This window comes from Brachyistius frenatus, unplaced genomic scaffold, assembly GCF_029030835.1.
Source record: "Brachyistius frenatus isolate BFR_SWC_R1_liver_20210118 unplaced genomic scaffold, ASM2903083v1 Contig_299, whole genome shotgun sequence".
NCBI classification, from domain to species: domain Eukaryota; kingdom Metazoa; phylum Chordata; class Actinopteri; family Embiotocidae; genus Brachyistius; species Brachyistius frenatus.
The window spans coordinates 12,501-24,095 of NW_027210898.1; the positions used below are offsets into that span (position 1 = coordinate 12,501).

General features: G+C 45.6%; 1 protein-coding gene across 3 annotated transcripts in view; it reads right to left on the reverse strand.

Annotated features, from left to right (window-relative positions):
* The window catches only part of ece2b (endothelin converting enzyme 2b), a 19,422-nt gene extending 7,827 nt beyond the window's left edge, over positions 1-11,595 (reverse strand). For 2 of the 3 annotated variants that reach the window (XM_069722671.1, XM_069722672.1), the window contains exons 1-6: positions 11,339-11,594; positions 3,580-3,663; positions 2,654-2,789; positions 1,774-1,989; positions 1,508-1,632; positions 1,062-1,208 (exon numbers count right to left, since the gene is read on the reverse strand). In XM_069722671.1, the coding sequence (XP_069578772.1) occupies positions 1,062-1,208; positions 1,508-1,632; positions 1,774-1,989; positions 2,654-2,789; positions 3,580-3,663; positions 11,339-11,371 (741 nt within the window). In that variant the 5' untranslated portion in view covers positions 11,372-11,594. Of the gene's footprint in view, positions 1-1,061; positions 1,209-1,507; positions 1,633-1,773; positions 1,990-2,653; positions 2,790-3,579; positions 3,664-11,338 lie in introns of all 3 variants that reach the window. The other variant, XM_069722670.1, reaches the window with a different exon arrangement.

An 11,595-nucleotide genomic window follows, 5' to 3' on the forward strand; every position in this document is an offset into this window, starting at 1 on the left:
CTAAAGAGGAGGTCAGCAGATGAGTCACAAACAACCAGAGACCATCACATGTCCGACACTCTGTGATCGTCAGAGCAGCGACAGGCGAGTCAGAAACATCTGAGGACCAATGACAGCGCAGCATCGCCGGCAGACACCTACGACCAGAATCTGGTTTATTTCAGGAAAAATCTTTAAACAATATGAAGATGATTTGAACGCAACACAGCAGAGGAAGAACAATCCTGATCCAGTTCTACAGTAACGATACCATGACGTAAAATACCGATACCATGACATAAAGTACAGATACCATGATGTAAAATACCGATACCATGACGTAAAGTACCGGTAACATGACGTAAAGTACCGATACCATGACGTAAAGTACAGATACCATGACGTAAAGTACAGATAACATGACGTAAAGTACCGATAACATGACGTAAAGTACAGATAACATGACGTAAAGTACCGATACCATGACGTAAAGTACAGATAACATGACGTAAAGTACAGATAACATGACGTAAAGTACAGATAACATGACGTAAAGTACCGATACCATGACGTAAAGTACAGATACCATGACATAAAATACTGATACAATGATGTAAATGAACGATACCTTAACATTAAGTACCATAATGTAAAGTAACGATATCATAAACTAAAGTACTGATACAACCATGTAAAGTACTGATACCTTAACCGAAAGTACTGATACCAAGACGTAAAGTACCGATACCTTAACCTAAAGTACTGATACAACCATGTAAAGTACAGATACCTTAACCGAAAGTACTGATACCAAGACGTAAAGTAACAATACCGTAACGTAAAGTTCTGATACCTTAAGGTAAAGTTCTGATACCATAATGTAAAGTACCAATACCTTAATGTAAAGTACTGACACCTTAATATAAAGTACCGATGCCATAATGTAAAGTACCAATACCATAACTTAAAGTACCGATACCATAACGTAAAGTACCGATACCTTAGCGTAAAGTACCGATACCACCATTGCTCAGGTTGTGGTTGTGGTTCACGTTGTTGTTCTGGTTCTGGTTCTGGTTTACCTGGATGACGTTGCTGTTGGAGTTCTTGGGATCGGCGCTGACTCCGACGCTGAAGAAAGGCTGAGCTCTGTACGGACCCGACACCATCTTCAGAACCTCCATGAAGTTGTCTTTCTCCCAGGGGCCCGTCATGTTCCAGCCCCCGATCTGAGGACAGGCCACCGGTTCACTAATCATGACCCACCAAAAATCTGGACCTTCTCAGACCCTGAACAGTTAAACTCCGCCCCCTCAAGTAAAAAGTCCGGAAAATAAAACTAAAGCAGAAGACAGTTTCATGTTTTTAATTCTTAAACTTTTAGTTTTCCTTTTATATCAAATAAATATTCATGTGTGTAAATTAGCCAATAAACCGATCCGACTTTAAACAGGTCTGTTCATCCTGTGGGGAGCAGGGAGACTGTTGTACCCGTGTGATGCCGTTACCGTGACGACGGGGCGGTTACCTTGGCGATGAGTTCCATGAGAGGCTGAGCTCCCAGCTCCTCGATCCTCTGCGTGTTGAGACAGGACAGATAGTAGGACTGAGTCTTCCTCTCGGCCTCGCTGCTGCCGTTGAACGTCCCGTTTTCTGAGGAGGACACAGAGACACACGCTGAGACCAGAACAGAGGACGGGGGGACGGCCGAGTCCCAGACCAGATCTAAGACCGGGACAGAGGACAAATGGAGCACAGTTGTCCCGCCCCCTTCCCCCCCGCCCCCTGTCCTACCCAGCAGGTGTTTGAGCAGCGCCTGGTTCTGCTCCCAGATGCTGTTGAAGGTGGACCACCGTGAGCGTCCGTCCGGCAGCGGGTTCTTCCTCATCCAGCCTCCGCAGGCGAACTGGTAGAAGTCGTGACACGGGTCGGCGCCGCGGTCCATCGCCTCCACCATCTGACTGGCCACCGTGACGCACGCCTCCGACAGGCACAGGCCCCGCCCACTGTCTGCAAGGCATCATGGGAGAGGAGAAAAAAAATCAGTTCAGACAAACTGAGGAGAGGAAAGAGGACGAGGAGGTGGAGAAAGTGAAAGGAAAAGGAAAGAAGAGGAGGAGACAGGGAAGGAAAGGAGGAGGGAAAACAAAGGAGTACAGAAAGTAAAGGAGGTGTCAGAGATGGAAAGGTCGGAGCAAATGAGGGAATAGAGGAGGACGAGAAGGAGAGGAGGAGACGGGGAGGACGAGAAGGAGAGGAGGAGACAGAGAGGAGGAGACGGAGAGGACGAGAAGAACAGGAGGAGACGGAGAGGACGAGAAGGACAGGAGGAAACGGGAGAGGACGAGAAGGACAGGAGGAAACGGAGAGGACGAGAAGGACGAGAGGAGACAGAGAGGACGAGAAGGACAGGAGGAGACAGGGAGGCTTAGAAAAGACGTATGGGTGGGGCTGTACAGAGAGAAAGGAAAGGAGGAGACAGGAAAAGGAGAAAAGGAGGAGACGGGGGAGAACATTAGGAAGGAAGAGGAGGAGGAGGAAGGATGGAAAGGAAACCAGACGAAGTTGAGGCAGGAGAGGAGAGAGGTGGTGAGGGAAGGAGAGAAGGAAAGGAAATGAAGTGGAGGAGGTGAGGAAAAGATGCAGACAGGAGGAAGAGGAGGAAGAGGAGTACTTGAGCTGAAGCCCAGGCCCAGGACCACAAGGCAGGCCAGCAGCGCCAGGAGGGCGACCAGCAGCAGGACGGAGAGCAGAACCTCCAGCTGAGTCCTCTGGCCCAGGATGTCGACGCCCCCTTTCCTGAAGCCCACCTGAGAGGAAGAGGCGTAGCTCGTCATCCACCTTCATCGTCTGCTGTCAATCAGACCACCACCAACCACTAAAGCAGCAGTCTGTCAACGTTGTGATGTTCAGGTTCTGAACCCCAAACTGAACAGATCCACTAACATGGAGGGGGCGGGGCTTATGGCCTGTACCGTAACCAGCCACCAGTGGGCGACCCAGATATTCAGGCTTCACTTCTGACAAGCTGTCATGTCGGCCATCTTTATTTACCAGAAGCGACCATCAGGGCTGAAACGAAGCCACAAACTGCAGTTCCTCAAACGTCCACGAGAGGCAGGTCAGTAAACATGTTTACAGCAGAAACAAACATGTTTACAAAATAAAAACATTTTTACAACAAAAAAATAAACATGCTTACAGAATAAATAAACACTTATTTACAATCATTGGTACATAAACACGTTCGACACACGTGTGCATGTTAGTTTTAGTCTGAACTGTCCTTCATTCTGTAGAACCCCCCCCACCCCCACCCCACCCAACATTTGTTGTGGGGAGGCCCCGACCGTTGCCATAGTAACCCATGGTCTGGAGCATCTTGGCGGCCCTCCAGACCCCCCCCCCCCCCCCCGCTGCTCCTCTCTTTGTTGGAGGTGGACCTCCACTGAGAGGCCCCTGTTGTGTTTTCACCTCCTGGGTCTCCAGGAGGAGGAAGGGGTCTTGGGATTTAACCCGGTCCCGGTCCAGGACTTCTCCTGGACCCGGTTTCAGAGACCTCCTGGAGACAGTGTCTGAGTGTGTGTTGCGTTCACTGACCTCCACTCTGTCGGGAGACGAGGCCTCAGCCGGAGCGTCCGACACCTCCTCCTCATCCAACGTAGCTCGCTTGTAGCTGGACATCTGAGGAGGAGACAGACATGCAGAGGACTTGGAGACACGCAGAGACAGAGACACTCTGAGGACCATCAGTCATCGAGAGAGGGCAGGAGGGCCCGGTGGAGATGAACCAATAGAAGGCAGAACCAGAACCAGAGGTGGAGAACATCTGTTACCAGAACCAGAACCAGAGGTGGAGAACAGAGTCCACATCGTTTTACTACAACACCATCCTGATGTACTGCGTGCATCAAGGACAACAGGTCAGCCTGTGTGGGGACGCCTGGTCCACTGAATAAAATGTCCTCTGTCAGGACATCAGGACGGTTGGTGTCTCCTGGTTCTGGTCTCTGAGGGACGATGTGTCTCTGCTACGGTGGAACATCAAGAACGCATGTTGAAAACACTCAGTCTTCTGCTGCTGATGTCCTCAGGAGACAAGAGAACCTGTCTGTGTCTTTCTGTCTGTGTATGTGTGTGTCTGTCTGTCTGTCTGTATTTCTCTCTCGCCACTCTGTTCTCTTTAATTGATGACGCACACAGAGGGGGAGAGAAGGGGGGTCGAGCAGGTTGCTAGGAGATAGGAGTGTGTGTTATATCTCTGTAAAGGGTGATGTCACTGTGTGTGTGTGTGTGTGTGTGTGTGTGTGTGTGTGTGTGTGTGTGTGTGTGTGTGTGTGTGTGTGTGTGTGTGTGTGTGTGTGTGTGTGTGTAATTAGATAATGTGTGTGAATCATCTCCTTTCAGCTCTAATGGAGTTCACTGCAGCTTATATAACATCATCCTGTCTGTCTGTCTGTCTGTCTCTGTCCCTTTTGTCCCCTCTCTGTCTCCATCCTCTGACCTCAGACATATTCAGGAGACAGTTTATGTTCATCTCTGCATGGATGCAGTTAGCATAGCTTAGCACAAAGACTGGAAGTGAAGGGAAACTGCTAGCCTACCTTAACTGAACAGGAAAAACCCACCAACTAACAACGTTAAAGGTCCAAAAGAGAAATGTTTGATACACACGAGCACGAGGACTCCTCTAGGAAGTACTGATGGTCTCATGAAGAGGATGGGATTGACCTTTGACCTTTAAACACTAACATCTTATCATGGCATCGTTGGTGGAAAACTAACAAAGCAAACTTTGTATTGGTGCTAAACAGAGTTCAGTAATTTAACGTTTCATGTTCTCGTCTTCAGCTGCTCATCAACAATGTTTACGTTGGACTGAACCATTCACAGTGTTCAGAAACATTCATCTGAATGACCGAAGCCTGCTTTTTGTACTGTAACTATGGCAACAGAGACAATCCCACCATTACTGTTTAGAGAAGAAAACATGTCGACACGATTATCACGAGAGCTCCTCCCCCATCTGAAGAGACGGTGACATCACGAATAGACACAAAGTAAACAAACGTGGCATCACGAATAGACATAAAGTAAACAAACGTGACATCACGAATAGACACAAAGTAAACAAACGTGACATCATGAACAGACATAAAGTAAACAAACGTGACATCACGAATAGACACAAAGTAAACAAACGTGACATCATGAACAGACACAAAGTAAACAAACGTGACATCACGAATAGACACAAAGTAAACAAACGTGACATCATGAACAGACACAAAGTAAACAAACGTGACATGAATAGACACAAAGTAAACAAACGTGACATCATGAACAGACACAAAGTAAACAAACGTGACATGAATAGACACAAAGTAAACAAACGTGACATCATGAACAGACACAAAGTAAACAAACGTGACATCACGAATAGACACAAAGTAAACAAACGTGACATCATGAACAGACACAAAGTAAACAAACGTGACATGAATAGACACAAAGTAAACAAACGTGACATCATGAACAGACACAAAGTAAACAAACGTGACATGAATAGACACAAAGTAAACAAACGTGACATCATGAACAGACACAAAGTAAACAAACGTGACATCATGAACAGACACAAAGTAAACAAACGTGACATCATGAACAGACACAAAGTAAACAAACGTGACATCATGAACAGACACAAAGTAAACAAACGTGACATCATGAACAGACACAAAGTAAACAAATGTGACATCATGAACAGACACAAAGTAAACAAACGTGACATGAATAGACACAAAGTGAACAAACATGACATCATGAACAGACACAAAGTAAACAAACGTGACATCACGAGTAGACACAAAGTAAACAAACGTGACATCACGAATAGACACAAAGTAAACAAACGTGACATCAGGAACAGACACAAAGTAAACAAACGTGACATCAGGAACAGACACAAAGTAAACAAATGTGACATCACGAATAGACACAAAGTAAACAAACGTGACATCACGAACAGACACAAAGTAAACAAACGTGACATTACGAACAGACACAAAGTAAACAAACGTGACATCACGAATAGACACAAAGTAAACAAACGTGACATCACGAACAGACACAAAGTAAACAAATGTGACATCACGAACAGACACAAAGTAAACAAACGTGACATCACAAACAGACACAAAGTAAACAAACGTGACATCACGAACAGACACAAAGTAAACAAACGTGACATTACGAACAGACACAAAGTAAACAAACGTGACATCACGAATAGACACAAAGTAAACAAACGTGACATCACGAACAGACACAAAGTAAACAAATGTGACATCACGAACAGACACAAAGTAAACAAACGTGACATCACGAACAGACACAAAGTAAACAAACGTGACATCACGAACAGACACAAAGTAAACAAACGTGACATCACGAACAGACACAAAGTAAACAAACGTGACATCATGAACAGACACAAAGTAAACCCCCCCCTCAGAGATCAGCCCACATTCAAACAGTGATTGTGAAGAATCAGTTCATCAGAGGAAGTGACCATTAGTGTCTGATGATGATGAAGATGATAATGAAGGTCAGATATGAACAGCAGCAGCAGGGATGGGAAGGGGAGGGGGAGGGGGGATTTCTTGGTTTGTTTTGTTGCTCGTATGGAAACTGGGCGTCTTAAGACAGGAAGTCACAGAACTGCAGACAGGAAACAGTAAACCCTGCCCAGTCCACGCACGCACGCGCGCGCGCGCACACACACACACACACACACACACACACACACACACACACACACACACACACACACACACACACACACACACACACACACACACACGCTGCCAGCTCTCTGTGTCTCTGATCTGCAGCTGGTTTGGTGACAGATTCACCGTTGGAGTCTCTTTACGATCAGAAAGCTCCGCCCACTCCGCTCAGCCTCAGATGATGTCATCACGGGGACCTGAATCTGTTTGAAGTCGTCAGCCGGACACATGGATGGTTTTCACTGATATTTACACACAGGAACACTTTCAGACCGAACTCACCGCTGAGTTAACGAAGAGAAGAAATCAAATTCAGATTCAGATCGGAGCGTTGTATCATGATAATATCAGGATCATTTATTAGAAGATTAAAAAATATATCGTGATGATGACGATACTCTGACAGTCCGGCAGCGTAACGACATGACGTACGTTACGCCTCGAACGACCTTCGTGTCTGAACCAATCAGAAGCCATCAGTGATGTCATCATTGCTTTGTGAACTTTATGAATCCTCCAGTTCAGATTCTGTCCGTCACCATCTTTACTAGTTCGGAGCGGTTTGGAGCAGGAAGTGGAGCGACTTCATCAGTGATTCGTTACCGAGATCAGATGAACAACAAACTGCAGTAATATTTCAGATTTGACTGAATATTTGAGGACAGACTGACGTTTACGCTGACATATAAAACCGCCTGCATGTTGCTTCAGTATTTTATTCTCACAGAAACTTCCTGAAATATCCTGATATGATTTCTTCTTGCAGCTCTGATTGGTTTTGCTGTGAAATGTGCCTTTAATGTGCTGAGAGGAGGAACGTGGGTGAGCAGCTCTCTGCAGCCAGAGGGCCTCTCCGCCCCCTCAGCTTGTCTCCTCAGGCGTGGATCAGCCTGCCGGGTTCAGGTTCTGTCAGACAACCCTGAACTCACCAAACCGGACGGTTCTCCGTCAGTTGACTTCCTCATAACTCTGTTTCCAGGAAGGATTTTACTGATTTCCTCCAAAGAGCTGTTTAAACTCATGAAATAATGATTTTTATTCATGAACCGTGTTCCCACCTGCAGACGTCTCACTGTGATGACATCAGACCAACACACAGCTGCTTCCACAATAATCAGCAACATACGAGGATTTAGATTAAAACCTTTAAAACCTCTCAACATTTCCTTCAGAGCAAACAAATGTTGAATTAAAATCAAAATACATTTATTTTTTATTTCTATCTGTTTGAAGTTTTATATAAAATAACTGAAATCATCTGTTTCCACATTACTGTCAGTTTAAAGGGTTGACCTGCTGCTGTGATGATTAAAGGAGAGTTCACCTCCTCGTCTGTCTCTCTGACCTCTGACCTGTAAACCTGATGTTGAAGAATCACTGATTAAACTCTTTAAAGCAGAAACCTGCAGCTCCTCCTCTTCTCTACATAAACACACCTGACTGCACGAATCCAGTTCTGCAACATAAAAACAGCTGACATCATCAATATGAGTGGCGCCTCCACACGCTCAACTTTAACACAAGTCAGAAGATTGGATTTCTTTTTAAACAATGACATGTTGGTGTGTTTCTCCTGTCGTTCACCTCCGCACAGGTGCTAAAAAGACAGTAAAAGCATGGTAAAAAGACGATTAAAAGAGTTATAAAAAGACAGTAAAAAGGTTAAAACAGTTTCAGTTAAAAAGGGCAAAAAAAGATGGTGAGAACATGGTGAAAAAACAATAAAAAAGATGTTAAAAAGAGGATAAAAAAAAACAATAGAACAAAAGCATATAGATGAAGCCTATGGTTAGGGCTGGCTCAGGTAGACCTGAACCAAACCTTAGTTATGCTGTTATAGGCCGAGGCTGCTGGAGGACCTCGTTACATGCTGAGCTTCTTTTCTTTCCTCCTCCTCTTTAACTGACTCATACCTCACCATCTTCTTCTCTCCCATAGTTTCTTCTTATTATCTGTTGTCTCCATTCAGTTCCTTCACTCGTGTAGTTTCTGTTCTTTCTTTTCCAGATGTCCCGTCATGGAGCTGCATGTCTCTGCTCTGTGATTGTCGTCTCCACCAACAGTTCTTCTCTTCTATATCTATGCTGTCCTTTTCTGTCTCTGCTCTCCTCTCACCCCAACCGGTCGAGGAAGATGGCCGCCCACCTCTGATCCTGGTTCTGTTAACAGATGCTCCGCCCACCTCTGATCCTGGTTCTGTTAACAGATGCTCCGCCCACCTCTGAGCCTGGTTCGGTTAACAGATGCTCCGCCCACCTCTGAGCCTGGTTCTGTTAACAGATGCTCCGCCCACCTCTGATCCTGGTTCTGTTAACAGAAGCTCCGCCCACCTCTGAGCCTGGTTCTGTTAACAGATGCTCCGCCCACCTCTGATCCTGGTTCTGTTAACAGATGCTCCGCCCACCTCTGAGCCTGGTTCTGTTAACAGAAGCTCCGCCCACCTCTGAGCCTAGTTCTGTTAACAGATGCTCCGCCCACCTCTGAGCCTGGTTCTGTTAACAGAAGCTCCGCCCACCTCTGAGCCTAGTTCTGTTAACAGATGCTCCGCCAACCTCTGATCCTGGTTCTGTCTGAGGTTTCTTCCTGTTAAAAGGAGTTTTTCTTCCCTCTGTTGGAGGTTTTTCTCCCTTAAAGAGGAGTTTTTCCCTCCTAGCTTATGTGGGAATTGTTGAATTGTTGAATTGTTGAATTGTTGAATTGATGAATTGTTGAATTGTTGAATTTCTCTGTATAATGTTGTAAAGTTCTGCTGTAAGGACTTTAATGCGTTAAGTGCCATGAAATAACCTGTGTTGTGATTTGGCGCTATATAAATAAAATCGAATTGAATTGAATTGAATTGAATAGAAGAAGGCAATAAAGGACGGTAAAATTCTGACATTCAGAGCTAGAGATTCAGGTTTGTTCATCCTTATTTGTCCTGTAAAGTAACGTTGGAGTCTAACCAAACTGTAAACTAATGTTGCAGTCTAACCAGATTGTAACGTTGCAGTCTAACCATGCTGTAATCTAACGTTGGAGTCTAACCAGGCTGTAATCTAATGGTGGAGTCTAACCAGGCTAACGTTGGAGTCTAACCAGACTGTAAACTAACGTTGGATTCTAAACAGGCTGTAAACTAACGCTGGAGTCTAACCAGCCTGTAAATTAACGTTGGAGTCTAACCAGGCTGTAAACTAACGTTGGATTCTAAACAGGCTGTAAACTAACGCTGGAGTCTAACCAGCCTGTAAATTAACGTTGTAGTCTAACCAGGCTGTAAACTAATGTTGGAGTCTAACCAGGCTAGCGTTGGAGTCTAACCAGACTGTAAACTAACGTTGGAGTCTAACCAGGCTGTAAACTAACGTTTGAGTCTAACCAGGCTAATGTTGGAGTCTAAACAGACTTTAAACTAACGTTGGAGTCTAACCAGGCTGTAAACTAATGTTGGAGTCTAACCAGGCTAACGTTGGAGTCTAACCAGACTGTAAACTAACGTTGGAGTCTAACCAGCCTGTAAACTAACATTGGAGTCTAACCAGGCTGCAAACTAACGTAGTCTAATCAGGCTTTAAACTAATGTTGGAGTCTAAACAGACTGTAAACAAACGTTGGAGTCTAGCCAGACTTTAAACTAACGTTGGAGTCTAACCAGCCTGTAAACTAACGTTGGAGTCTAACCAGACTTTAAACTAACGTTGGAGTCTAACCAGACTTTAAACTAACGTTGGAGTCTAACCAGCCTGTAAACTAACGTTGGAGTCTAACCAGACTTTAAACTAACGTTGGAGTCTAACCAGACTTTAAACTAACGTTGGAGTCTAACCAGCCTGTAAACTAACGTTCACGATGGCCTTCTCTATTGTTGGAACAAATGTGAATGTCCGTTTGTTTGCAGACAAAACTAATTTCTGTGTTCAACTGAAACATTATAAACCCCACACGTTCTCATCTTCATCATCTTCATCATGATCCTCCACATCATCATCTTCATCCTCATTATCACCATCATCCTCCTCCTCTTCCTCATCATCACCTTCATCCTCAGGCCTACTGTGTGACTGTTGTTTTGGTGTCTGTGATCGTTACCATAGAAACAGGAAGTATTGATCAGTTTGTGACCAGGTGTGTGTTTGTGGGACAAACTGCAGTTCTGCATGTTGGTGTCTTTAAGGGTCGACACCAGGGAGGAAGAAGAAGAAGAAGATGCTCCTATTGTCTCTGAAGTCTCTTCTTCTTCTGTGGTTCAAACACACCTGGAAACAAACTAAGTAACCTGATGTGATGTCACATTGACATCAGTTGAGTGATTGATTCAGTGACGTCAGCAGTGAGCTTTAGGGGCCACACACACTCACAGACACACACACACACACACACACACACAGACACACACTCTCTCTCACACACACACACACACACACACACACACACAGCTGTGTGTGCGGGTCAATCACAGTGATTAACAGGTGATCAGCATTACAGAACACACCGGGACAGAGCAGCGCGGGGGCAGCGACTGTCACGCGTCCGGGTGCGTGCATGTTGCAGGTGTGAGTGTGTGTGCGTGCGTGTGCGTGTGTACTCACAGTGTTCCGGAGGTCCTGCAGCGCTACGCTCATCCTGGAGCTCCGTCCCCGAAAACAGTGCGCTACCGACGGCCGCTCCGCCGGTCCATCCTGCCGGCTGTCCGTCTGTCTGTCGGCCTGTCTGTCGCTCGGATCCTCTTCCTCTCCGTTTGAGCAGCAGCAGCAGCAGCGGGAGGATCCGCAGCGTTTTTCTGTTTCCTCTGCTTCCCTCTCTCCCTCTGTCTCCTCAGACCCCGCCCAACATCCAACCAGCCTCT